The following is a 27100-nucleotide window of genomic DNA, read 5'->3' as shown; positions in this document are numbered from 1 at the left end:
GGCGCAACTCCGATGCCCCCCCACTGTAGCAGCGGGACGCCGGCTGTAACTGACAGCCGGCTCCAGCTGCGGGATAGCACGAGATCATATGTGATCCGTGCTATCTCCAGGACGTAAGTTTACGCCCTGTTGCTGGAAGTACCAGGCTGCCAGGACGTAAACTTACGCCCTGCAGCAGGAAGGGGTTAAGGAGTAGTGGCTGCATTCTGCTTATCGCCAGCCTAATTCACCCCTTAACCCTTTCCAATCCACTGTCTGATGTCTGAAGACTTTCTGATTGAAGGCTGTACAGCTCCGATGTCGGAAGACGTCCGGCAGGGTATCCTTGCTGTATATTACTGGTCGCTCTGTTGTCGGGGGCCTCTCCAGCATGTCCCATACCGCAGTACTGGCTCTAGCCATCAGATGGCGCCATTGTATAATGGTAGAAAGAGAAAGCCCCCTACCTAGGAAACCTTGAATCCAAAATTGGATTGCAAAGGGTTAAAGGGGTAGTCTCATCTGAAGAATCCTATTTCAATGTGTTTGAAATTGCAAAACAGTGCATTCACACATAAGATGTTTATTACCAAAATGCTCCGTTCTCCAGATATTATAGCTATTGATTCCTCTGGTTATTTACAGTTTGTTGCCAGGGAAACAGACCACTTTTTTATAGAACGAAATGGCAGAGGAGGCGGGCGCTTGCGCATTTCTTTTATCTTAATCTGTCGGCTGGAATCTCAGGAGCGCAGGGCTCGGCCACCAGCTACCGCTGTACTCTGCTATTTCTTTCCATAGAATAGAGGGTCTGTCTCCCTGGCAATGAGCAGTAAACAACCAGAGGACAGAAGAATCAACAGCTGCAACATATTGGGGAACGGAGCATTTTGGGAATAAGCATCTTCTGGGTGAGTGCATTGTTTTGTAATTTTGAACATTGAAGTAGGATTCTCGAGATAGGAATACCCCTCTAAAATAGTGATTTTCAAACCTATTACCATGGGGGAACTCCTACTCTAAATGTTATAACAGTGTGACCCTGGGCAATGCTCGGCTTAGATTAGATGGCATAATGTGCCCCCCTGTCATAAGAAAAAGACTATATTGCACTGATGAGCAGTCTGCCGGTATTCTGCTTGTGCAGAAAGCAGCCAAACAGCAGCATACCCGAACCAGAAAAGATCAGTGAATAAATTATTTACAGAATCAAGCTCAGCATATAAATACAGCCCCAGAACCAAGCTCATAAAATACATATGGCACCAGAACCAAGCTCAGAAATACATAAAGCACCAAAACCAAGCTCAGACCATAAATACAGCACCAGAATGAAGCTCAGAACAAAAATAGTGCAGCAGAACTAAGCAATTGTGTTGCAGGGGTGTTGATGGGCTGAAGTGGTGCCTTGAAACATCAGAGGGAGTGCTTATTCACACTGGTGTATATCAGGCACCATTTTCACGGCTGGCCAATATACGTTACCATCTGATGCATTGGGTTCCAACGCATCAGATCCCATAGGTGTATTACCGCGGTGTAAAAGCGCCCGGCTGGGCAATATAGCACTGGGCGCTTTTACGCTGGGCAGGAAAGATAGTCTTAGAACTATCTTTCCCAGACAGAATATGGCCACTGCCACAGACTCCAATGGGAGCCAATGACAGCGGAGGGGAAAAGGAAGGTGGGAGGGAGTTTAGAAGCATGACTGTTAAACTCCCTCCCCTTCTCTTCTCTTAGCTCCGCCCCTCCCATTGCCAGCTGCTGACAAGGGGTGGAGCTAAGCACACTAGCTCCCGCCCAGTCTCCTCCCCTTGCAGAGAGACGGTGAGGGGGAGAACAGCTTAGCAGAGCTAAACTGTCTCCCCCAGCCCGACGCTATTGTGGGCTTGGCATATATGCGCTGGGCCAGTGCCGTTTGAACGGGTGAACAAACATTAGATTTGTGTGCCCGTTCACACCTTTTTATAGCGCCGGCGGGTGCACGTAAAAACGCTAGTGGACGTGTAAAAGAGCCCGGAGGGAGACAGAGCCAAGAGGAGGATAATTTATGTAGCTCCAAAAGTTGCTGCCGCGTGGAGGAAGATCATCTGCCCAGGCGAACCTAATGGGGAAGATCACCTACAGCCTACATCTGCCTTGTGCCCCTTCCCCAGCAGATGTTGGCCAGCACCCTGTGCGACCACCCAGGTTGCATGCAGCTAAGGCTGGCCATAACATTGGGTAATTTTTAAGTAGGTCCAAGATTTTAAAGAATATTAGAGATTCAGTAATTGATTTGTCACCATAGATGCAGCAATAACACCTCTGATTGCTCGCTCCTTATTAGTACATCTATGGTGACCTCAAAGGGGTTGTCCAGGGGTAAGGAAGACATGACTGTTTATAGCCAGAAGCAACTTCAAAACTGTCTATGGGTTGTGTCTGATATTGCTGATGCAACAAAAAAAAAAGCCAAATTTAGTCAGCACTTCCTAAAAACGACATAAATGTGCAGATGCCATGGCTGTGACAATGCAATACAAACAAACAACAATGGCACAGAACATAAATGGCATTATTGTTATATTTACTAACACATACTCAGTATACATTCGGCTCCTGAGCTCCCCCTAGCAGTGGCTGCCAGCAAACAGCATTTTATCTGTAACTCTATGTAGAATTTGATGCTCTGTACCTTAAAAATAACTGACTGCTATAAAGGTGAATCATAAAATTATTGGTCACCGAATTTTGGACCTTTTTAGATTACTATAACAAAATGGTGAAATCATGATCAAGAATGAACATTCCCTTTAAGCCATTCTCGTTCCCATGTGTTAGGAGCACATGGTTGCCACATATAGCAAGCGTTATATAGAAGTGCAGAGGGATCTGAGGAAATGCTTGGCTATAAAGATTAATAATTTCTGTTTGTGGTGGTGCAATGTGGCTTTGTGCAATATGATTTGTATAATGTGGTTCGCAGTAACCAGTTTTATGCAACACGTCTGGAAGAGAAGTTCTGTAAGCAGTTTGTGTAGTAGGGCTGGTAGGGGGGTGAAGCTTACAGCTGCTTTACCCAATGTGAAATAGGTCTTAAGGATCTATAATACTGCTGTTTGTTATGTAACAAAGGGTTCTGGGCTCCTCAGACGCTCGGATCAGACTGCAACATTTACACCCTAAACATTTACACCGTCTAGAAGAAAGCAAGTTTCATCGCCAACACAGAAAAGGGTTCTTTACTGTAAGAGCAGTGAGACTGTGGAACTCTCTGCCTGAGGATCTGGTGATGGCAAAATCCATAGAGGAGATTAAGAGGGGACTAGACGTCTTTCTAGAGCGGAAGTATATTACAGTAAATTAATTTTAAACGACCTGTGGGTTGTTGATCAGGGTCTTACAGACAAATAGGAACTATTGGAGGTTGATCCAGGGATTATTAAAAGCTACAGATCCAGCGATTATTCTGACTGCCATTAGGGAGTCGGGAAGGAATTTTCTCCCCGAAAGGGCTAATTGGCTTCTGCCTCTTGGGGTTTTTTGGCTTCCTCTGGATCAACAAGGAGGTTAAACAGGCTGAACTAGATGGACATTGCCTTCATTTGGCCTTACATACTATGCTACTATGTAAAGCTACACCATTGGTTGCTGTAATACACACATTGTAAAAAAACAAGCACCTAGACGTTGTTGCAATCAAATTAAACTTTCTCTGTTTTATTGTAACATTGATATAAGTGATTACTGTATCGGAGAAGAAGGAAACTATATTGCAGAAAACTGACCCCTTTAAGGGAGGTTCTAGTACCCTGTTGTCCCGCCCCTAGCTTGGATACAAGATGTGATACGGGTGGGCATGGAGGCTCTAGTACCCTGTTGTACAGCCTCTAGCTTGGATACAAGATGTGATACGGGTGGGCATGGAGGCTCTAGTACCCTGTTCTACCTACCGCCTCTAGCTTGGATACAAGATGTTATACGGGCGGGCATGGAGGCTCTAGTACCCTGTTCTACCTACCGCCTCTAGCTTGGATACAAGATGTGATATGGGCAGGCATGGAGGCTCTAGTACCCTGTTGTACTGCCTCTAGCTTGGATACAAGATGTGATACGGGCGGGCATGGAGGTTCTAGTACCCTGTTGTACTGCCTCTAGCTTAGATACAAGATGTGATACGGGCGGGCATGGAGGTTCTAGTACCCTGTTGTACCGCCTCTAGCTTGGATACAAGATGTGATACGGGCAGGCATGGAGGCTCTAGTACCCTGTTGTACCGCCTCTAGCTTGGATACAAGATGTGATACGGGCGGGCATGGAGGTTCTAGTACCCTGTTGTACCGCCTCTAGCTTGGATACAAAATGTGATACGGGCAGGCATGGAGGCTCTAGTACCCTGTTGTACCGCCTCTAGCTTGGATACAAGATGTGATACAGGCGGCATGGAAGCTCTAGTACTCTGTTGTACCTTCTTTAGCTTGGATACAAGATGTGATACAGGTGGGCATGGAGGCTCTAGTACCCTGTTGTACTGCCTCTAGCTTGGATACAAGATGTGATACGGGCAGGCATGGAGGCTCTAGTACCCTGTTGTACCACCTCTAGCTTGGATACAAGATGTGATACAGGCGGCATGGAAGCTCTAGTACTCTGTTGTACCTTCTTTAGCTTGGATACAAGATGTGATACAGGTGGGCATGGAGGCTCTAGTACCCTGTTGTACCACTTCTAGCTTGGATATAAGATGTGATACTGGCGGGCATGGAGGCAGACAGGTTCCATATAGTATCCTGCGGCATATCGTGCAGCATAATTCCACAATTATAGTCTGTGTAAAAAAACGTTAGAAATTCCACAGCGCTGTCACTGTTCCTTGTGGTTTACAGGGTTGAACGATTTGCAGTGTGATTATCCATCGATTCACCTCTACCTTTGTTGTAACCTCTCTCTCCCTACCAAAATTGAAGAATAAAGAATATATGCAAAAAAGCGCTAGAAATTCCGCAGAACGCATTCCACAGTTAAAAGCACAACAAAATCCTCACTAATTGACAAAATCCATATCTGCGCTGCGTCCTTTGGACAATCCCGTCCTGTGTGAAATCTGCCTTATGCAGTTCTGTGTTTCCGCCCCCTCTTTTTTTGCTAACCTACAGGAAGTAGAAAAAAGTGTAGAGGAACATATGACTGCAGGATGTGACAAGGTTTTCTGGTAGTCCGTAACCATGGAGAAACGTAACTGAAAATGGATTGAGATTTTTAATGCATGTTGTGTCCAATTTTGCTTTATTTTATTTTTATTTGGTTGCACATTGAACTTTGCCGGATGTTGATGAATCTATACAATATATGTTTGAAATTCAATCATCACCTGTGTGGCTAAATGTATTATTTAGGGTATATTCACATGCTATTGTGTTTTTTGTCACAATTTTTGAAAACCACCATGTTAGGTCGCGATTTAGAGAAAACCACTGCAAAAAATGTGCTTTGATCGATCGGTAGAAATACGAGTTTGGAGGCCATATTAAGGGGTTTTCACACAGACGGAATTATTCTGCCAGAACGTTGTTGTGGTGCAGAAGTGGAAGAGGGGTGATGTTGGCATGTCAGCCTCGGCCCATGTGACCACACCTTTGGCGCATGTGTCTTCTCAATCGGCGCTGGATGCTGATGAATGTCTTTTTCTTGTCACTGCAGAAGGTTCTTGAGGAGCCGTCCATTGGACATCCCTCAGTGTGCTCAGTGTATAATGTTGCCTTTTTCACAATCCTGCTCCATCATCTCCTGCGGTGCAGGGACTAATTGGCTGACAGGGAGGCATTTTCCCTAGCTGGCCAATCAGCCATAAAGGAAGTGTGTTTATTGTGGGTCCGCCTCTACATGGGCGCCAGTTATTGTCCTGTCTGAGTTGTTTGGTGAGGCAGCGGACTCCGGTGTGCTAAGTACCTGTAGTTATTTATTGTGTGTAGGCTTATTCTCTTCTACCTTATACTGTTTTCCATAAAATGCTCTTTCCATCTGCATTACACATCTTCCCTATCCTGCGTCTAGGGACAGACCAGACCTCCTATGTCCTTGGCGTGGGGCCACCCCTCTGAGTGTGATCACCCTGCTTCTAAGCAGGGTCAGCCACAGTAAAGTTGGTTAGGGGTAGTGTTCCCATATCTTATTTCTGTCCCCATTATTTGCCCTATTTTGTGTTCTCCGTGTTTTGGTGATATAATTTATATGGACATTGATTAGGTCTTGGGTGCCATACTTGCATTCTGCATGAAAGTAACAGATGTGGTGGAATTTACAGCCCTGTGGCTCAAATTTGCCTGCAATTCCCCATCAAAATACACATTTAGCCATGCAGATTTTGGTGTGGTTTTCTGAAACGGCAAACTTTGCTGCATCCTGGTGGACAATTCCACCCGTACCAAAGAGCCTTAAAAATGCATCCTTATTAACCTTTTGAGTGAAAGTGACCTTAGACTGCCATCACTGCGAAAAAATGTATTTTCAGTGTCATTACCAGCAATCAACATGCTCCATTAACAGCCCAACAAATCAGAAATAGCTCTCATATCCAAAATGCCCTTGTGCACATCTGAGAACCTCCTCCTGAACTACATGCATCTTGCAATCTCAGGCTAGGATATTTGTACTTTGGTTGATACTGCTTGGTCACGAGTGACACTGATGAGACCAACTGTAAACAAAGTAGTCATCATTACGGAAAGTCATTGTGTAATACATTGCCTAGTAAGAGGAAGCCACCTTCTGCCACCAAATATTTCAAAATCAGTAAACTCAAAAACTGAACTCAAAATATGGATAGCTATCAATGTAAACCACTTACAGATCTGAGACAAGCCAACACCCATGCTCACATCAAACCCCACCCCTGCAGAGCTTCTACTGGACAGTGGAGGCCTAGTGTAGAAGGATTGCAAAGGGTTTATGGAACTTTTACTCCTAAGCCTCTAGCGATTACAAGGGGGCAGCTTCTACATCTAGAGGAAAAAAGATGTTAGCGTCATTATAGATGGAGATTCTTTACTGTAAGAGCAGTAAGGCTATAGAACTCTCTTTCACAAGATGTTGTAATGATTGATTCATCGGACAAATTCAAGAAGGACCGTGATGCCTTTCTAAAAAATATAATGTCACACATTATGGGTACCAGATTTGTGGAGGTGGTCTCACAATTCTCATATAGCTTTGTTAGCTTATTCTCGGTTTTCCAGAATATTATGGCGCTCTGCACAGAGGTACAACATGGAATCCAAGAGACTGCAATATGGGTTTACTGCAGTCTACATGGTGCTTTGTACTGTATGCATAAGTCCTAAAGGTCACGTATTGTCCGAGACATGGTAGCTCATCCTTTCACTTCTTCTACAGATTGAAAGCTTCTGCATGAGAGAGACAAAGAATAAGCATAAAGAGGATCTGCACTTGCAGAACATTCCAGGAGAGAGAAGACGTATGTAGATAAGAGAAGATACAGAACGTAATTGTGAAGAAAGATGGCAGAGACGGAGCTGGTTACAGACAAACAAATACACGGTGACCCTCAAACTGAGGTGAGCAGACAATGCAAAAGAGGGAAGGAAAATGAAAATTGCACCTGGGCTTTATATCTGTACGGGCAGAGCGTTGGGGGCTTCTGGGTTTGAGGTTGGACACTGGTTTCATCAACCGTTATTGTCAGTAAAACATCTGCTCGTCTGTAACTGCATCCGCTCATGTATGACTGCAGCTTCTAATGTATGGCTGTATCTGTTTACTTCTGACTACATCTGGTTCTGTTTAACTGCATCTCCATATGTAGGACTTCCTGTGACAACGTCTGACCGCTCTTCTTGTATGGGATTATGGGCACATACTGTTTAAAGATTCCATTGTAGTCCAAACCTCCCATCTCCTAGGTTTTTCCTGAGCTTCTCCAGTTCTCTTGAATGCACTACCCTAGACTATTAGGTTTATCCTCAATATCCATAATTTTAATCGAGCCCTGAAATTTATTTAAGGAGATCTATCACATACTGTAATCTAACTCTTCTCCATCTATCCTATTTCTGCCCTCTCTGTCCAAACTTGATCACATTAACCCCTTCACCTAGGGTTACCACCTTTGTCGCCACACAATTATCGGCTAATGTAAAAGGGGTGTGTGGTTTAGTGGGGTGGTTAGGAGCGTGGCTTATCACTACATGTGTTTTTACCTCCATTATTCTAGTGGACCAGTAGTAATAGTCTTCCTTCTCACTGACCCCCAGTAGTAATAGTGGCCCCTTTAGTTGCTCCAGTAGTAATAGTGTCCCTTTGAGATGTTCCAGTAGTAACAGTGGCCCCTTCAGTGGATCCCTGTATTAATAGGGACCCTTTAGTCACTCCAGTGGTCATAGCGCCCCCTCTTAGTGGCCCCAGTAGTACTCGTGTCTTATTTAGTTGCACCAGTACTAATGGTGGCCCCTTTAATGGGGGTCCAGTAGTATTAGAGATCCTTTACTAGCCCCAATGGTAATAGTGCCCCCTCTTAATGGACCAGTAGTAATAGGGCAACGCAGAACCCAGTGGAGGATCTTCTGTGCAGTGACATCCTAACCAGAGCTTTAGAGTGTGAGTTATAGTGCCTGATAACAAGGCTACTGCTTATCCGGTGGTTCTCCTGGTAATTATTTTTTACCGGCCTTTAATATGGCTGGTAAAAAATAAATATTGGCACTTGTCTCCAGAGTAAATTACCGACTGGGACGGTGGGTCACTGTCCAGGAGGTAGCCCTAACGTCATCCCATATATATGAAACATACCTAGGCATTGGCTGGTGACCAGCTCACATAGACGATCATACAGAACTAGTACTTGTTCCTCATGTGTCACCCCTTTTCCTCATAGATTGTAGGCTTTTATGCTCATTAGACTGGATACCTGATCAGTGTTTCATCCACTAAGTTTTCTCAGCTTTAGGCCGCATGCACACGACAGTTCCTGATTTCTTGCAACAGAATCCCACAGCGCAATCCGGCACTGACCGTAGCGGGTGACCCTGTGTACCTGTCTTTTTCTTCTAAAATCTGTACTGCAGATGGTCTGGCCGTCGCGCCAGTGCACATGTGCATTACAGATTTCCCTGCGCCGTCGCTAGGCGATGACGCAGGTCCCACGACCAATCCGGAATTGACATTCCGTAATGGCTGCGAGTTGGACGGCTTCCATTGACTTCAATGGAAGCCTTCCGTGTGGGCCCCGCACGCACATGGAGCATACTGCGATTTTTCATCCATGAGCAGAAACCGCAATTGGTTTCTGCTCGTATGCATGAAGAATCACTTTTGCATCACATGCTATGGACGGTATTTGCTGCGGAATCCAGAGGTGGTCGCCTGCTCCGGATTTCGAAATTCAAATTCGCCTGTGTGCATTCACCCTTAGGGCTTAGTCACACGGGCGCATTGGCACCCGTACAGGGGCGCCGATGCGCCAGTGTGACTGAGTCCTCGCTGCAGGAAGAAGACGGACGACTCCCCGCAGCGCTGAAGAAAGAACACATGACCGGCAATGAAGCCGGTCACATGTTCTTTCCACCGGCGCTGCAGAGAGACATCCGTCTTGAAGTACGGTCTTCTTCCTGCAGTAAGGGCTCAGCCTCTTCCATCCTGGGGCTCGTCGTAGGACAAAGCACGTTCTCCCACTCACTAGAAGTATTTCAGCTCTTCATACTCCAGCCAACTTGCAGACTAACCTTTGCAAGAAGAAGCACTGACTAACTCTCTTCACCTCACATCCTTGCATACAAATATATAAAACATATGTGACACTCAACAAGATACATTTTTCAGACATAACCCAGTCAGTGCTGCAGAGGTGCAATACACATCAAATTCACTCACATAGAAGACACTGACAATACAGATGCAGAAGACAAACTCATACTTATGGAGGGGCCCCGTTAGCTCTGGGCCACTACATTACACTTACCTCCCCGTCGTTCCCCTGGTGTGAGCACTGAAAGTCGCTGTGGTACATTGAGCGGCGCTGTTAAGTTGTCCTATTATAAAATCAGAACGGGCAAACTACTTAGCAGCACCGCTCAATGCATTTAGTAGCAGCTTTCAGCGCTCACACCAGGGGAACGATAGGGAAGGCAAGCATAAAATTTATAACCCCGGACTCCATAGGTCACCTACTTTCAGCCCAAAGCCTAGTTTATAGGGCTAAAAGTAGGTGATAGACCCCCTTTAAGACTTTAGTTTATGGTTAATCACTTGCTACCTTTTCTATATTTGTGTTTGCAAAATGTTAATTATAAGGTCTGGTTTGTAATAACCCCCGTTTTAAAAAGTTACCGTAGTACTTTAGTCTTAATTCAGTGCTAATGATGACAACACTGACCTCCTATCTCTTCCAGTCTCCCCCAATGTCTCCACAATTCGAGGAAATGGAGAGCGTTTTCTTAGATAACGCAAGCGCATCTACAGAGATTGTAGGAGATGGTCAGAGGCCATGGAGATCTGCTCCACCATCTCCATCATGTGAAAGGAGAGGTAAGGTGACCCTTATTATCATCTACAACCCTGACCCTATATAGCCCACTGCGCAGCTCTCTCTGAATGGCAGATCTGTCTAGTACAATAATACATCACAGTTTAGGGGGGTTGTCCTACCAAAGCAAGTTATCCGCTAATCACAGGATATCCACAAGATAGCGGATACCTTGCCGATTGGTGGAGGTTTGACCACTAGGACTCATCATTCTCGGGATAGGTGGGTGTCCTAGCAATCTGGGTCCCAGCAGTCAGCAAGTTATTCCCTTCCCATGGATAGGGGTTAACTGGCCTTGGTGGTAACAACCCCTTTAGCCCCTTCCTGGCATGTATAGCACACATCAGGTGTCATTATTTGGAGCACATTTGGGAGCTGAACTTGCTCCATACACGGCGGGTGTCAGCCATCCTTGACAGCTGACACCAGCCCACAACAGCCACAATCAGAGATAACTCAATTGCAGCTGTTAACCCTCTAAATACTGCTGTTAATTCTGACAGCAGCATTTTAATATTCCAATCAGGACTGAGAAGGTCCTAGTGACCCCCCGCGATAAGATCGCAGACTGCCCTCCGAATATCATGGAAGCCTGGGGCCTTCTGTAGAGCCCCAGGCTGCCATGTATGCCTGCTGGTGAAAATACAGTATAATGCAGCACCATAATATGACTTAAGGCTGTGTGCACATCAGCATTTGGATCCTCCGTTTAAAAGCTCTATCGCAGATCCAGCATGAAATACCAGCTGAAAAAGTCCTGAATGCCGGACATTTTTTTCTGGGAAAATGCCAGATAGCCGATTGGAAACTTAATGGACCCCATTATAGTTGATGATGGGGCATAAAAAAAAGTATTTTGCTCGGATTTGTATCTATGATAGTTCAGCTTATTAAAATATCGCAATATCAATCCCTCATGGTGAACACCAGCAGAAACATACCTGCAATGCCAAAATTGCGCATTTTTGGTCACCCTTTGTCCAAGAAAACATTAGAATAAAAGTAGTACTACATAAAAAACTATATAAATCTGGCATCACTGTAATCACACTGACCCACAGAATAAACATAACATTTCATTTTGTACTGCATTGTGAATGCCATAAAAAAACTTTCCCTAAAAAAAAATGGCGCAACTCTGTTTTTTTTCTTAATTTTGCATTTACACTTTTGAACATTTTTGGAAGTTTTCCAATACATTATATGGTACCTTAAATGGTATGATTGAAAAGTACAACTTGTCCTGCAAAAGACAAGCCCTCATATAGCCATGTAACTGGAAAAGAAAACTTATGATTTTTTTAAAAAGTGGGGAGGAAAAATGAAACTGTAAAAAACAAAAAATGGCTGAAGGAAAGAAGGGGTTAAATTAGTTTACCAGGGAAATACTATTGCTGACCTGTCCTCAGGATAGATCATCAATAGTTGTTTGCCTGGGGTCCGTCGCTCGGGATCCAGAAATATCAGCTGAGCGGGCGTCCGCTGTCATTGCTGCTATACACGACAGTACAGAGTGGAAGCTGCTGCTCTAACCCCTCTGTAGTGGCCAGCACTTGTAACTGCAGGCACACTCTCATTAAAATCAGCAAATTAATTTTTGCCCAAAAAGAGGCGCTAGGTCTTATTTTCAGGGGATGTCTTATAATACTTATCTAGCAGGCTCAGTCCAGGTCTCTCCCGCAGCTCTCCGGAGCTCCCAGCTGTTAATCCATGGTATTGATTGGTCAATTCATAAATCCCGCCTCCACAATTCGATGGTTGTCATTGGGTCTTCGAGGGCTGCTCATTCAATCAATGCAGCGCTTAATGATCCAATCACAGCCTTCGCTTTAGTTCATAGAGCGCTGCATTGATTGGCTGAGCTGCATCCGAGAACCAATCAGAGCCATCGCTTCCTGGTGGTGGGATTTATGAATCCCGTAACCAGGAAGTGATCTGCTGTGGGTGAACGAGGACTGCAGGAGGCATGGCGGAGCTCCAGACAGCAGCAGGAGGATCCAGACTGAGCCTACTAGGTAAGTATTTCTTTTTTTTAATGTAAGGCAGCTAGGGCTTATTTTCAGGGAAGGGCTTATATTTCAAGCCTCTCTGAAAATCCTGAAAAATCAGGGGAGGGCTTATTTTCAAAGGAACCAGGGTATTGATGGCCTATCCTGAGGATACGTCATCTCTAGTATTTCCCTGGAAAATCCTTTAACTACGCTGATTTGCTATTTAGTGATCTGGAAAAGAGTGACAACTGTCAGCTGTAATGTTGGCAATGCTGTTGTCACCCGACTTTCCTTGGACCATAGATCATTGAATGCTTCATAGAAGTTGCTTGCAATTGAGGCTCATCCAGAGATCTATATGATTGACTTCACTGACACATCCCGCTTTATAGATATTACAGTTCGGCAGAACGCTCACTTCCTCTTTCCACTAATCCATGGAAACTATTTATAATTAGATACTAGAAGATAACATGAGATTTTGGAACCACAGTTCAATAAATGTTATCGCACATGAAACAAAACGACAATTAACTTGTGTAGAGTCCCTGGGGAGTGGCGCAAATCCCGCTGTCGCCTCTCATTGTTTTACAGATGCTGTACTCATGCACAGAGGAACTGCTATTTACAGCGCAATAAAAATAGCAGAAAAGGGGAATTGTATCAGTTTTGCATGATGATATGTAACGGCATATTATTAAGTGAAGGGGACTTTGTGCCGTGTATTAGTGCTGCTGTGCTGCCATCTAGTGGCATATATAGCCTGCTACAACCAATGGGCATATTGGGGGAGGCTATGAAAATAAAGACAGTTGGCAGCCAAAGTTGCTGGCTTAAACCCCCTACTGATTCCCCCGAGCTCTGTTCATTCAATAGGTAGAGAAGATTACAGGCTTGGATGAAGAGAGCTCATTCTAATTCAAACAACTGTAGCTCCAGTTCTATTGGAGCTACAGATGCATGTGGTCTTAGTTTAAAGTCTAGAACTGGAAGTACAGCTGTGTGAAGTGGGGTTGGGATTAATGAATTTACAGCTGTTCTATCATTCTGTTTGCAGAATGGGGTAGGAGGACAGCAGGGGATGAACAGGCATCACAGAAGATTTGTCATTCTCCTGGCTGTTTGCCTGTCCCATGGAAGGCGTAACGTGGCCTTTTTTTATGTTATCACTCAGTCATCAATCAGAGAATGTGCTTGCTACATATGGGGACATTTATTCCCAGAAAAACAGTGACAAGATGAGCACTTGCCCATCTAATCAGTCCTCTACGCCTTTTAACCCCTCTGATGCCGCAGTCAATGCTGATCGTGGCATCCAAGTGGTTTTACTGAAAAAATGATTTTTTAAATATCAAAAATAAATGAAAAGAACAAATAAAAAAACTACACATAATGTTATTGGTATCACCACATCCAAAACAACCCGTACCATTACTTATCCATCATGGTAAATTCTGTAGAAAATAATAATACATTATATGTCCCCTAAGGCCTCCTGTACACGGGCGAATATTCACTGCGTTCCCGATAATCCGACCGCGGGGAACGCAGTGAACGCTTTCCAGAGACTTACTATGGAAAGCGCAACCCTGCTGTCCACGAGCGGAGAATCATAGCCATTCTCCGCTCGCAGGATTTAAATCGCAGCATGCTGCGATGAGCCTATCTGTCAGCGATCTGCCGCGGGATATCTCTACGCCGGTGGACAGGAGCCCTAAGTTGGTTTCTATAAAAACTAGAACTTGTCCTGCAAAATACAAGATGTCCTGCAGCTACACTGCCAAAAAATAAACAAGTTATGATTGCTGGAACACAAAAGAGAAACCTCTTAGGGTGGGTCCACATGGGGGATGATCTGCAGCAGATCAGCCATGGAATGCCTGCCTCCAAATCCTCATCATTTGGTGCTGATTTTGAAGCAGGTTTTATTGCAGAGGGTCCGCACGAAAATTTAGTGGCAAATCCACCCTCTCTGGACGCCCCTTTTACTAATTCTGAAGGCTAAAATGAGTTATGTCACCAAGGCGTTAAAAATAAACTTCCGACAAATGAGTTCTGCACCATGAGACATAAGTTCAAAATCTACAATAAAAAATAAAGTGACCTCTTCAGGAGGGTTTTTCCTATTTTATTGTAACTGTGGTGGTTAAGGTCTTTTTACAGAGGCTAATAGTCGTGATCAAACATTCGTTAGAAAGTTCATCCACCCTATCATTGCCTTGTGTCAACAGGGGGCGATCAACCAACAAGAAGGAAACACTCATTGGCTGATGCATTTTTCGTGCAGCTGGAAAAATCATCGTTTAGGGCAGTACATCTCCCTTTGTGAACGGGGGATGTAAGACCAACAGTGACGAAAGTGCATGGCGGATGGGGGATGGAGTGTGGTGGGGGAGCACAATCACATGAACGTTCAGTGGTCAGAGCCCCACACATAAGTAATTTATGATATATCATATCACATTGTTAATCTGAAGCTTCTAGGCTCCAATTCAAAATCTGTAACAGGGCCCCAACATATAGCATTTATAATAATGGGGTCTTTCAAGGGGCATAGAGACCCCTCCAGAGCCGGTTGTGACTGCTAACTCTGAATTCAGTTATATTACGCCTTTTAATCTCAGTCTATTTCCATTCCAGGTCTTTCCGCCTCTGTCCTCTCATTACACACAGAAGAATTTCTCGAGCTGCTTTCTACTGCCACGACCAGGCGTCTGGACGAGCAGAGAGCGCTGTTGCCTGAACATATCATTCCACCCAAGAGACACTTTTCGGTGCCCAATTACCGTCAGTTTTCTCTCCCATCTGATGACAAAGGAATCCTCACAGAACTGCAGCGCAGAAGGAGGTCATCTTGGGCTGGGCGGAGTCGCAGGAAGAAACCTCCATCAATCAAGATACCCGCCCAGGAGGAGCTGTACACCACCATTCTAGGCCATCAGGTACAGGCTGCTTTGCACCTTCCAACCATACTGAATTATAAACTGATACTATATGGTCTAATTTAAACATTTACCATATAATTCCACTGCAAACTGATATTAACTCCTTAGTGATCAGAGTACTCTAGTCCTAAATGACTAATGGGATTTGGTGAACTTGGCCATGGCTGGTCTTAGCTATGTGCAACCTATGTGGTCAAACAGAACACCAGCTTCTAGGGGGCACCGGCAGATTTATGTTGGAAGTGATCACCTCCCTTAGTTCTATCCGGCCAGATGATCGTCCTGCAAAGCTACATCCTCCCCCTGGCTCTATCTCCTCCCCTTTGATGCCTTGTAACAGCAGAGGGGAGGAGACAGAGCTGGAAGTATGATGACCTCTTGGCCCACATCAGGTCAGTATACTTCAATATACCTTTTTTATTGTATGGAACAATGGAGAAGACTTCGCTATTCCATAGAAAGAGCTTGCTTCTGGTGCTGTGCTTATGTTATGAGCTTGGTTCTAGTACATAATTTACTCATTGAGCTGTTCTGGTGCGGGTATGCTGTTATCTGGCTTCACAAGCGGAACACAGACTGCTCATCAGTGCAATATTATGTCTATAGAAGTTTTTACTTATGGCGCCTCTGAATGTGGCGGTTTAACAGCCCTACCTTTCTTTTACATGTAGAGCAATCTGAAATAATTTTTGCATTTTTTTGTTGTGAAGGGTAACGAGATTAATGTCAGATTCCCTGGTGCTCAAGGGCTACGAAAGGATTAGTGAGAGTATACTTGGTGGTCTAGGACAATGAAAAGGTCTTGTTAGCATCCCCGGTGGTCTAGGGTATTAGAAGTGTTAACTTTTTTCTGCCTTAGACCACGAGAAATACTGTCAATAATCTTTTCATTGTCCTATTCCACCAGGATGATACCTTCACCATCCTAATCTACCAGGGAAATTGCTTTCACTCACTCCTTTGCACTGATTAAAGAGAGAATAGAGGACAGTACAGCTGTGATTTAAAGGTGTATTCCTATCTCAGACTTTTATGCCATATCCACGGGCCTGGCTCTACAAGTTGATGGGGCGGGAAAGGGTTAGGATTATGGAAAGAGCTGAGCAGGCTTCACTATGGTGTTTCAGTAAGTCCCAGAGAACTCCATGGGAGTGACACTATTTCCATGACTCTTGAGTTACAGAAATTGGGTAAATTGCTGTGCTACGTTGTTTACGTAATTCTCCTTGACTTCTATGGGAGTTACGGAAACAGCATAGCCCAGCTTGTCTATTTCCATCCTCCCGGCCACCTCATACAGAGCAGTGATTCAATCATGGACATGTTTGGCCAGGATACAAATACACCATTAAGAGCTGCACAGTTCTTACTATTATCAAGGAGTTGCTTCATTAAGCTCTGCCCAGAAACTCATGGAAGGCACCCGGGAATCTGAGCAGTTGGAGTTTGTTTAGCTGTAGAGCTGCACTTCCGCATAGTAAAGAGGAACCATGTATTAAGTACATGTATTCCAGTAGACATAGAAGCGGGAGGTAGCAAATGAGGTCCAACGCACTACTAAATTGGGTCTCTAATAAAGTGCCCATTCTGTGATAAGTTATATTATAATCAGGTAGATCCATTATGAAATGCAGGGTCTGAAGCTGGATTTCTGTATATTAGAGGGTCAATGACTGGATTCTTTAATAATTAGGTCATGGGTGAGGTTTTTAGTGCAAAATTCAATTGAAATCATTTCCAGGAAGTACTACAGGAAACGACAATTTTTTTGTATTTGGAATTCCAATTTCCCAGCCAAATCCGAGGTTAGTGAGGGAGGGGTAAAGAGGTGGCTGATACAGAGATCGAGGATAGAGGTAATGAACAAGGAATTTACCAGCACTGTTTATGTCTGAAAAAGTTTGTTAACTTTTTCACTCCAAAAAATGATAAAAGTAGACTGTATCAAGGGTCGGGTCTACACTGGCGGATGCTATAGATTACGGAATATGCTGTGGTGAAGGTCATACAGTATAATATGGTGCCACTGCAGGTAACACATTCAAGCTGGTATCAGGTATAGCTCTGTATTTTAGGCATTTCAATCAAAGGCATGAAACCTGCTACAGATCCGCAACATATTCCGCACCAATGGTGTGAATGTTTACACGGGTTTGTGATGCAGATTTTGGCGTGGATTTCCCACTGTGCAAAATCGACACCATTTGCGCTATGTGTGAAGCTATCCTCATACACATAGGCACAGTCTTAAGCATACATACACACACATAGTGGCCCTTTTACGTACATATATACATTTCGCATACATATACAGTCTACTAAATGCCCCAAATATTGAAGATGCATCCAGACATCAGTGGGAGCGACAATGCAAGGGGCAAGCTCCCGCTCTATTCTCTGCTCCCAGTTAGGCCTCCTATGCGGGGCGCCATGTGACAGGAGTGCTCTATTATGAGTGGTGCAGCAGCAAACTGAATGCTACTCCACTAGACAATGAGGCTCGTTGATACAGTGGACAGAGGGAGAAGAAAGAGCTTACTGCTCTGCCTTTGACTCATGCTCATTCCTCTCTCCGGCAGTGGTGGAGAGTGTGATGTGCTGGGCGTCTTGACCACTGCAGTTCATTACACACAGAGCTGGCCGTTTCTTGATGGAATACATGGCCTATTCACCTGTCTGTAACCATGGAGATACATAGATGGTAATGGGGGCTGTATACACAAAACAATAGGAATCATTTATTCAAGACTGCCTGTAATATCACTTCATTTAGTCACTTTGAATGCATTTGGAGCAATAAAAGTGGTTGCAAATATCCAAAAACATCAGGGAGCATAAATGGAAAGTAATGTAATTAATGTAGTGTACACTTTTAAATCTTTTGGTATTCTGGTTCCTTTACAGTCTCAGCGTATGAATGACCAACGCAGCTCTCCACCAATTCCTCAAGCTGCTGCGGATCTATTTGAGATCTTATTTCGCCTTCAGGGAAATCGGTTGGATGAACAAAGAGTGGAACTGCCTGAGGCACTGGGGGGAGCGTGCTCTTAAAGAAATGAGGTGAAGGGTCTACTCCACTATCTTGTGAAATGATTATTATCAGTCCGCATTGTATCCAACGTCTACACCACAAAGTTGTCTTTTAACGAACAGAAGACGGTTTCCTTTATTTTGACTGCTACAAAAGACCATACAAGTGCGAAGTGGAAGCCAAAAGGGAATTGAACCAATTTTTTGATGGGCAAAAATATATTTTTTTCCAATTGGGGTCAAAATTAGTTTCACGTGACATCTTTATCTTTAGGAGACATTTGGTAGAGCTGAGCTAAACCTCAATATACGATGACCTGATGAGGAAAAGCCTTATATCTGCCTTGGATCTTCCGAAGAAGATCTACCATGGTGTCCAGAGAGGAGACATCCTAACCCAACCATCAAGAAACATAAATTAATTGGCTTGCAGCTTATAGAGTTTTCTTGATCATGTAGGCAAACGAGGCAAGTGCCCAAGGCGGCAATATTAGAGGGCAGTAAACGTTTTACATTTTGGTTGCTAATTTTTTCTTGTTTATGGAGGATTATGAGTCTGCCATAAAAGAATGGAGAGGGCCATTTTAAGTCTCGCTCTAAATGTTTTTTGGCCCTAGACCATGTGCAGGATAAAAGCGATCTGGGATCCTAGGCATTAAAGGCCATGGGCCTCTAAACTATAGAGTTAATAACATGTATTTGAGGAGCATACTCTAGGTGTATTCTGCAATCTGTATTACTTCAAGTTATGTCTTGTGATCACCATATGGCCACCATTGACCTATACATGGTCACGTGATATTCAATCTGATGCATAGTACACTGCCTTCTTTGCTGCACAGGCTTTGCTATTCGTATGTTGTATGAGACTACTGTAAAATGATTTTCACGACATGAGACAATATTAATAATCCTACGATAGCAAATTTTACACATTATCTTTATGTTCTTCTCAAATCAACCACTCCTTCTTACTTTTTGACCACTACGTCTAGCTACATAAATCAATATATCTTCTTTTTGCACTGAACTAAAATTTTGCTTTGCCGGCTGGCAGTATACTTGACGAGGGTCCCGGCCTCTTCTCTCTTTCAGAATTCTGCTGGTCTCCTATCCCCCACCAGCCTCCTTTATGTGCAGGGGGCTGTAGTTTTTGTAGCAGTTAACGTAGAAGAAAAATATTGCCTAGAATGCAGTGCACCATAGAATCTCAAATATGCTGCTAGGATATATCAGTTAGCGCCAGCTTACATGTAGCAAACCTAGGCTATTTTCAAATTAGCATTAGAGGCTTGGTCAGCACTTTTGTCAGGTTTGACGGAAAGAAGGTGAGCAGTAGAAACTGTGATTGAACCCAAATTATAAGTCAATGGGGTCCATCGGGCACTGCACTGCTGAGATCCTTCATACAATGGTTATGGCCTAGTGTGGAGGGAATGGAAATCAGAATGCACATGTGAACATAACCTTACCTATTGGTGGGAATAGATTGAAAATGGAAGTAATGGAAACATGGCAGATTTCTTGGTGAGGCTTCATCACACCTAACTCATTCTGAAAGTTGCATTTTCAACCTTAGCCTATAAAAGTTTCTACCTAAATATATACTTTTACTGAAATCTGATTAATATAGCATTACGAGATTTTCTAAATTGAACGCACTTTTTGTACATCTTCTAGATATGAATTGTGGTACTAAACCAACCTAAAGGGGTTGTTCAGAACTTTTCTATTGAAGACCTATACTCAGGAAAGGTCATGAATAGTTGATTGATGGGGTTTGCCATTTGGGATCCTGTACGATCAGCTGATCACCAGGCTGCTACCGCTGCGGACAGCGCCGGAAGTAGATGACGCTGTTCATATTGCAGTGGTCCAGTTTGGCACTACAGGCCAAGCTCTCATTGAATTCAGTGGGATCCCCACTGATCAGCTATTGATGATCTATCCTGAGAATATGTTGTCAACAGTAAAAGTCCCTTTAAGTCGAGAGTCCTAAACATAAAAATGAAACCTACTTAAATTCCCTTGAAGATATTCATGATTTTGATGTTAATATGATCCGTTGTCCTAATCAGAGAGGACAGAGATGTTTAGTGGTATCATATATAGCAGTGGACCACCACCTGTAGCCATCACTTTACTGACTTCCTTTCCATTCCAGTGATGACAGTCAGTCAAGGGAGAAATATAACCATAACCTCATATTTTAATAGTTTTTGCAATGAGTGACTAGTGAGTCCGGTACAAACTACTCATTAGAACAAAACTCATCCACCAAAGAGGAGGTGTCCTTTTAATCTGGCTCAGCTGTTATTTACACCAGCGGGTGTAAGTTTACGTCCTGGCTGGGGGGCACTTAACGCAACAGGACATAAATTTACGTCCTCTGGATGGCACTTGCTCAGAAGTGGAAGCAGACTGTGACTAATAGCTGACCTCACACTAAAACAACGGGGATCGATGAGAACACTGATCCCCACTGATAACCCCTTATATGCTGCAATCAATGTATATTGCGGCATGTAAAGGGGTCATAGTGGGACCATGCTCCCTCTGTGATGTCATTGGCCCTCTGTGATGTAATCATGGAGGGCAGAGGCGTAGCTTGAAGCTCCTGGGCCCCAGTGCAAAACCTGTAACAGGGCCCCCAACTATAATGCTTTATTCATAGTACTGGGCTCCCTATATGGAGAAGAGAGGCCTTTTGGGCCCCCTGGGGCTCCTTGGGCCTGCGTACAACTGCATCCCCTATAGTTACGCCAGTGGTGGAGGGCCATTTGGCTGCCATGGCTACCAGATGGCAGATACTGCAACCTATTATCATAGTGATCTTAGCTTTCATGGTTCAAGTCTCTTACAGGGACATTAAAAAATGCAAAATAAAATAAAAATAGTATAAGAAAACGAAAAGAAGAAAAAAATCTTTTTTGTGCACTTTCCCACATTTGTATGAAAAAACCTACATATTTAGTATCAACATATCTATAACGATCAATACCGTAAAATCAACACACTGTTTATCGTGCATGGAAAAACCGTAAAAGAAAACCATAAAAAAACTAAGGCAAAATGCTTATTTTATTCATTTTGCCTCCCAAAAAAACGCAATAAAAGTGATCACAAGAACCAAAATGATACCAATAAAAACATTTGTTGGTAAAAACAACGTTCGTGATGCAAAAAACAAGCCCTCATAGAGCTTAGATCCTTGGAAAAATAAAAGTTATAGGACATTGAATGCAATGATGTAAAAAAAAATCCTACAAAAAGTTTTTTTTATTGTGCAAATGTGAAGAAACCTAAAATGAAAAAAAATTGATTTTTTTGTATTTGTGTCAGCCTACTGAAATACACAGAAATACGGCCCAACGGTCATAGAATAAGGGTGGTCTAAGCGAACAACCCCTCTGTACATAAGGGGGCCCATTTCACTTCTGCACTAGGAGCGACTATAAGGTTTCCTATTGCTATACAGACAGTTGCATGAAGGCCGCAGCTGGTTCCATTTCTCATCCATATCCCTTGTGGTTGTTTTCAGGGGTATCAGTAATTGCTGTAAGTAAATGAGCTAAGGACTTGTCATTAATAATTCACAACAAATGACACCATCTTTCTAACGTGCCGTTTTGTATCTGCTATAAAGTCTTATGAATAAACGCAAACGTTTTAATATGTTATGTGATCACATTCTGTGCTTCATTATCTTTTATTATAGCTTTGTGCGCCACTCAGATTATCAGGGTAAAGGCACATGCATATACTGCGGGGCCATAGGTACTCCATGTAGGAGCCTATGGAAAGCACACCACAAAGATAGGACATGTTCTATCTTTCCCACACCTCGGAGCCTACATGCAACTTTGCACTCGCATGTCCTATTCAGCGCGCCTAACATTCTCTCATGTGATCGCTTCTATAGGAACCTATTGGTTCTTATTAGACGTGTTCTGTGCACTGCTAACAGCGCAAAAACAGCGCATATCTGAACGAGCCCTTAAAGTGACCCTCTGGTCTGTCCCGGGACCACAGGGACTAGGGTTTATATTATCTGGTGCCCACCTTTATTTATTCACAGCTGCTGATCCACCGTCACCTGTGGCCCCATCTTGGTGATCCAAGATGGTTCTTCTTCTTTTTAGACTACCCGATGCACAAAGCATTAATAATAACCCTTGGCATGCTGCTTTCTGATTGGTCGGGGCTGTCCACATGAGTAGTGCTGGCCAATCAGAGAAGTGTACAATGTGAAACTACCAAGGCACAATGTACGTCAGGTCGTCTACAGATTGACTTTTTTGGTTTAGTGTTACACATTGGTCCTAACACGGCAAAATTATACAGAATTTCTCATTGTTTTAATAAAAAAACCACATTAATTAGAACAACAAGAAGTTTTCAAATGGCTGCCTGCAAAGAAAAGTGCAAGTGGCTTATATCTAAGTGCTATCCTTATTGTCTGTCATTCCCAAAAACTCTGGGCACCGGAATCCTTACAGACGTATTGTTATCTATCACTACAATTCTTTGCATAGACCAACAATACTGGTGAATATCTTATTTGGGGGAAGTGGCGTCATCCTCAGCTTCCAGCATCCTATTTCCCTGCCTGTTGGCTTTTTGTAAATGTTCAGAAGCCTCCTCGGTCCACAAAAAATCCATGTAGTCTAAAGTCGTAAGAAGAAAGAAAGGGAGGAGGGAGATGCAGCTGCAGTTATTCACTTAGTGCTTCAATGACACAACATAAAAAGTGATTGTATTGGCAGCAGCTGGCGTGAGAGATAGGATTGACTTGGGCACCAAGCATAGCTCTGGCATCATCACACCAGGAAGAACTGCCCATTAGGTATGGAGAGGAAACGTATAGAGGGAAGAAAATAGACCACAAAATCTATAGGTTACACACATTTCTGTCTGCTCTACAGATACATATATACAGAGGCCTTTATTTTAATTACAATGTAATATGTTGAAAAGCAGTCAAGTTTAATGGAATCAAACAGGTGTCAAGATACGGAACCAACTGATTGCAAAGGATATCCCCGATATATAGGACTAGGCCCAGGGGTGTACACAGAAAAAAAAGTTCCTTTGGGCCCCTATAACAAAGATCAAAAAAGCCACCCATTGTGGTGCTAAAAAATGCAAAAAGGAAAAAATACTGGAATTACAGCCTAAACGTCTGAAATGAACATGGAGTCAGAAATTAAACCTGACTTCTCTTTTATTAAAGGTAAAACCAGCACAACAGACGCGTTTCGAGGCAACAAGCCTCATCCTCAGTGGTGCTGGAGATGCATCACTGAAGAGGAACAAATCTGGCGCACGTTTCAGCTTCTCTGGGGCCGCAGAGGTGCACTGAGGAGGAGGCTTGTTGTCTCGAAATGCTTCTATTGTGCTGGTATTATCTTTAAGCCCTGAACGCCACAGGATGTACAGTAATGTCCTGGGTGTGCAGGGTTTATACGGAGCGAGATCGCGAGCCGATCCTGCTAAATACAAGGCTGGTGGCCAGCTGTCTGTGAAAGAGTTTTATTAATTACTGGAAAAAATACTGCATTGGCAGTGCTCAGCCATTCATTGAATGACAGCTGAGCGCTGCCTCTGATTGGTTACAGCGCTCAGCCGATCAGAGGCAACGCTTTCAGGAGGCGGGGATTTTTCAATACCTGGCCACCAGAAAGACAGAAGGTTGCTGGGGACTGGGGAGAATAGCCAGACAGCGCTTCTAGGTGAGTTAACTTTTTTTTTCCAAAGCTATGGATGATTTTGGGGTGGGGCTTATATTTCAATCCCCCCCCTCCCAAAAATCATCGCTGCAGGGGTTGCCTTCATCGCATGGCTTTCAATGGGGTGGCAGCAGTGCGGGCCCCATTAAAAGAAAGAATTAACTTGAAAATGATACCAATAGAAACTACAGGACACCCCACAAAAAACTAGCCTGCACAAAACTGTGTCGATATAAAAATAAAAAAGTTATGGCTATTAGAAAATAGTGGCAGAAAATAATTTACATTTTTTTCCAAAGATAGTTTATTTTTTAAAAAATACTACAGCAAAACTAAAACTATATAATTTGGTATTGTTGTAATCATACTGATTCATATAATAAAGTTATCATGTCATTTTTGCGGCAATGTGTATGCCGTGAAAACAAGACTCCCCCCTCCAAAGTTGTCGGAATTGCAATTTTTTTCCATTTCACACCACTTAAAAATGTTTTAATGTTTTTCTGTACATTATATGGTACATTAAATAGCACCTTAAAAAATACAACTCGTTCTGCAAAAAACAAGCCCATCAATAGAAAAATAAGAGTTTTGGAATGTGAGGAGGAAAAACAAAAATGGGGAAAAAAAGACCCACATCCTCAGGGCTTCTGCACACGGGCATATTTTTTAATCAGTATTTTGTGAGCCAAAACCAGGAGCGGTTCCAAAATACGGAAGAAATGCAAATCTTTCAATTATACTTTCTCTCTATACATTCCACTTCTGGTTTTGGCTTACAAAATACTAATGAGAAATATGCCCATGTGAAGGAGGCCGTAAGGGGTTAATAAAAGAGGATTCATAATTTTTAGTTTAAAAGTTTGCTTGGTAACCTGAGTGTTTTGTGTATCTCAGCTTTCATCACGCCCACCTCCCTAGTAAGGTGTTCTTCTGGGCTGGGAGCGTCCTCCATTATTCCATCTGAACTCTCTTGCACCAACAGATCACCACACATTTGAGGCCTGCATCCAAACCCTCTCAAGGGGTGTTCCACATTTTTTATCTCCTTGCACAAACTCCATTGTGGTTTTGCATTTTGCCGCTCAGTGCAGAAGGTTCTGGTGTTTGTTTTCCCTTTGTGCAATTTCTGTGCTCTTCACCCAATTCCTGCCTCGGTTCCTCTTAAGATGGGGGGTCCGTCACGAGTTTTTGCTACCCAAAAGCAAAGGGAATGGGACCAACCAAGGCTGGGCCTTCTCTCTCCAACGATACCCGTAGCAGTCACATGGTATGTATACCCTTCACTAAACTTGCACATACTGTACATTACAAAATCTTAATCTTGGAACATTTGTGTAACCTTCCACACTTGTTTTGGTCTAGTCCCATTCATCTTAAAAGTTGAGTCTTAGCTGAAACTTGCAGCTCCAGTTTCTAAGAAAAGTACTGCCTCTATGTAAGCCCAGAACAGGAAATGAGATATTTTGGCTCATAAGCATTCAGAGTATAAAAATACCGTTTTTCAGTAAGTGCCTGTAGGTTCGTCCCTTCTGTTCACTAAAATTCCAGATCAACCTTACGGTGAAGCAATACCCCAGGGGTTCCTGGACTCAGGGGAGGGAGTAAGAAATGGATGGTGATGCATACAAGTCTTTTGTGCTGACTGTGTTTCTTCCGGACTGGCAGGAGAAGGGTAACCATACTGAGATGAAGGAGGGGTTAAATATACGTTATGCCCAACCTGGTCGGTATGAGGACTAGATACATCTTTGTTAGGTGGATTTTCCATATGTGGGGTAGAACAATAGCCGGACACAGTATTTTGGCAGTTTGGTGATTTAGGATAATGAGCTTCTGGTAGCCAGTGGGCATGAGGAGACATCTGCTGTCCTCTACCTGAATATGAAGCTTCTGGCACTGTACAACCTGTTGGACAAAAATGAACCTTCCAACCTCTATGACCACCCCACTGGCACTGTGCCACACCTGAGGAGAATGAGCCGCTTCGGGGATACGGTTGGCAATTTCCTCCATAATTTACCATAGCAAGATGTGACTGACAGCAGTTGGTTTCTGATTGCGTTCCGGGTAGATAAGGGGGAGCCGAACTAGGTGGAGCATTATGATAACAAGAAGTGCTCAGGTCTATGTGAGGTAAAGGAGGTGGTTTGACAGGTTCCTTGGGTCGAGGTCTGGGAGTCTTTTTTAGCTGAGGAGCTCCAGTGTTTGGGACAGCAGGTGTGCTCCTATTCAGCAATTGGCTGCTTTCTTCCAGAAGTCGTAAGATATCTCTATGGCCACGATCTCTAGCTGCATGTCGAGGTTGATGACCTACATGATCCGATAGGTCACGATTAGCCTGGTGTTCCAGGAGTAGTCGAACAGCTTCATAACTTCCTTCACGTGCAGCAAGAAATAGGGAGGTTTGATCCTATTTTATCATTTGTAAGAAAAGAAAAACTGAGTATTATTTTGGACCCTTTTGCTCAATTTTTATTTTTAAACATGAGAAGAAAATCTGAAAACCTGTATACAGCACGTGCATGATGGTAACACTGGGATTTCTAGTCTTCTACTAGTTAGAACTAACTTACTAACATAGTAGATGAAAATGGGCCAACAATGCCGGATTATGACGTTAAATGATGTAATCAAGTAAAGTTCTTCTGTGCACAAGGATTATTGTACAAAAACAATAAACCCTAGATGTATTTGCCTTTCTCGGCTTTCTTACCCTTTTGTCTTGAAGGTCCTTGTTTGCTCCATTGCTCAAAAGCGTTTTCATTGCTGGGACGTTATTCACTGCTGCAGCCCAATGAAGTGCAGATTTACCTATAGAAAGAGCAAGTAGTAAAGACAAAAATGGATGCGGAGATCAACCAAGAGAAGAGTTTGTAAAAGGAAACAATATGGCTACTATCATCA

At 43.5% G+C, this 27100-nt stretch overlaps 2 protein-coding genes across 5 annotated transcripts in view; one reads left to right on the top strand and one right to left on the bottom strand.

Annotated features, from left to right (window-relative positions):
* The window catches only part of GPSM3 (G protein signaling modulator 3), a 75497-nt gene extending 53355 nt beyond the window's left edge, over nucleotides 1-22142 (top strand). For both annotated transcript variants that reach the window (XM_066581038.1, XM_066581037.1), the window contains exons 2-5: nucleotides 7354-7535; nucleotides 10365-10500; nucleotides 15130-15431; nucleotides 18339-22142. In XM_066581038.1, the coding sequence (XP_066437135.1) occupies nucleotides 7479-7535; nucleotides 10365-10500; nucleotides 15130-15431; nucleotides 18339-18485 (642 nt within the window). In that variant the 5' untranslated portion in view covers nucleotides 7354-7478 and the 3' untranslated portion in view covers nucleotides 18486-22142. The remainder of the gene's footprint in view (nucleotides 1-7353; nucleotides 7536-10364; nucleotides 10501-15129; nucleotides 15432-18338) is intronic.
* Nucleotides 22143-23407: 1265 nt separating this feature from the next.
* Nucleotides 23408-27100, bottom strand: part of NOTCH4 (notch receptor 4) — a 57169-nt gene continuing 53476 nt past the window's right edge. For all 3 annotated transcript variants that reach the window (XM_066581031.1, XM_066581032.1, XM_066581033.1), the window contains 2 exons: nucleotides 26910-27007; nucleotides 23408-26606 (listed from right to left, as the gene is read on the bottom strand). In XM_066581031.1, coding sequence (XP_066437128.1) covers nucleotides 25752-26606; nucleotides 26910-27007 — 953 coding nt within the window. In that variant the 3' untranslated portion in view covers nucleotides 23408-25751. The remainder of the gene's footprint in view (nucleotides 26607-26909; nucleotides 27008-27100) is intronic.

Source organism: Eleutherodactylus coqui, chromosome 10, assembly GCF_035609145.1.
Source record: "Eleutherodactylus coqui strain aEleCoq1 chromosome 10, aEleCoq1.hap1, whole genome shotgun sequence".
In the NCBI taxonomy this organism is placed as follows: Eukaryota; Metazoa; Chordata; class Amphibia; order Anura; family Eleutherodactylidae; genus Eleutherodactylus; species Eleutherodactylus coqui.
Note: the sequence above shows the minus strand (reverse complement) of the source record. Positions and strands in the feature narration are given on the sequence as shown.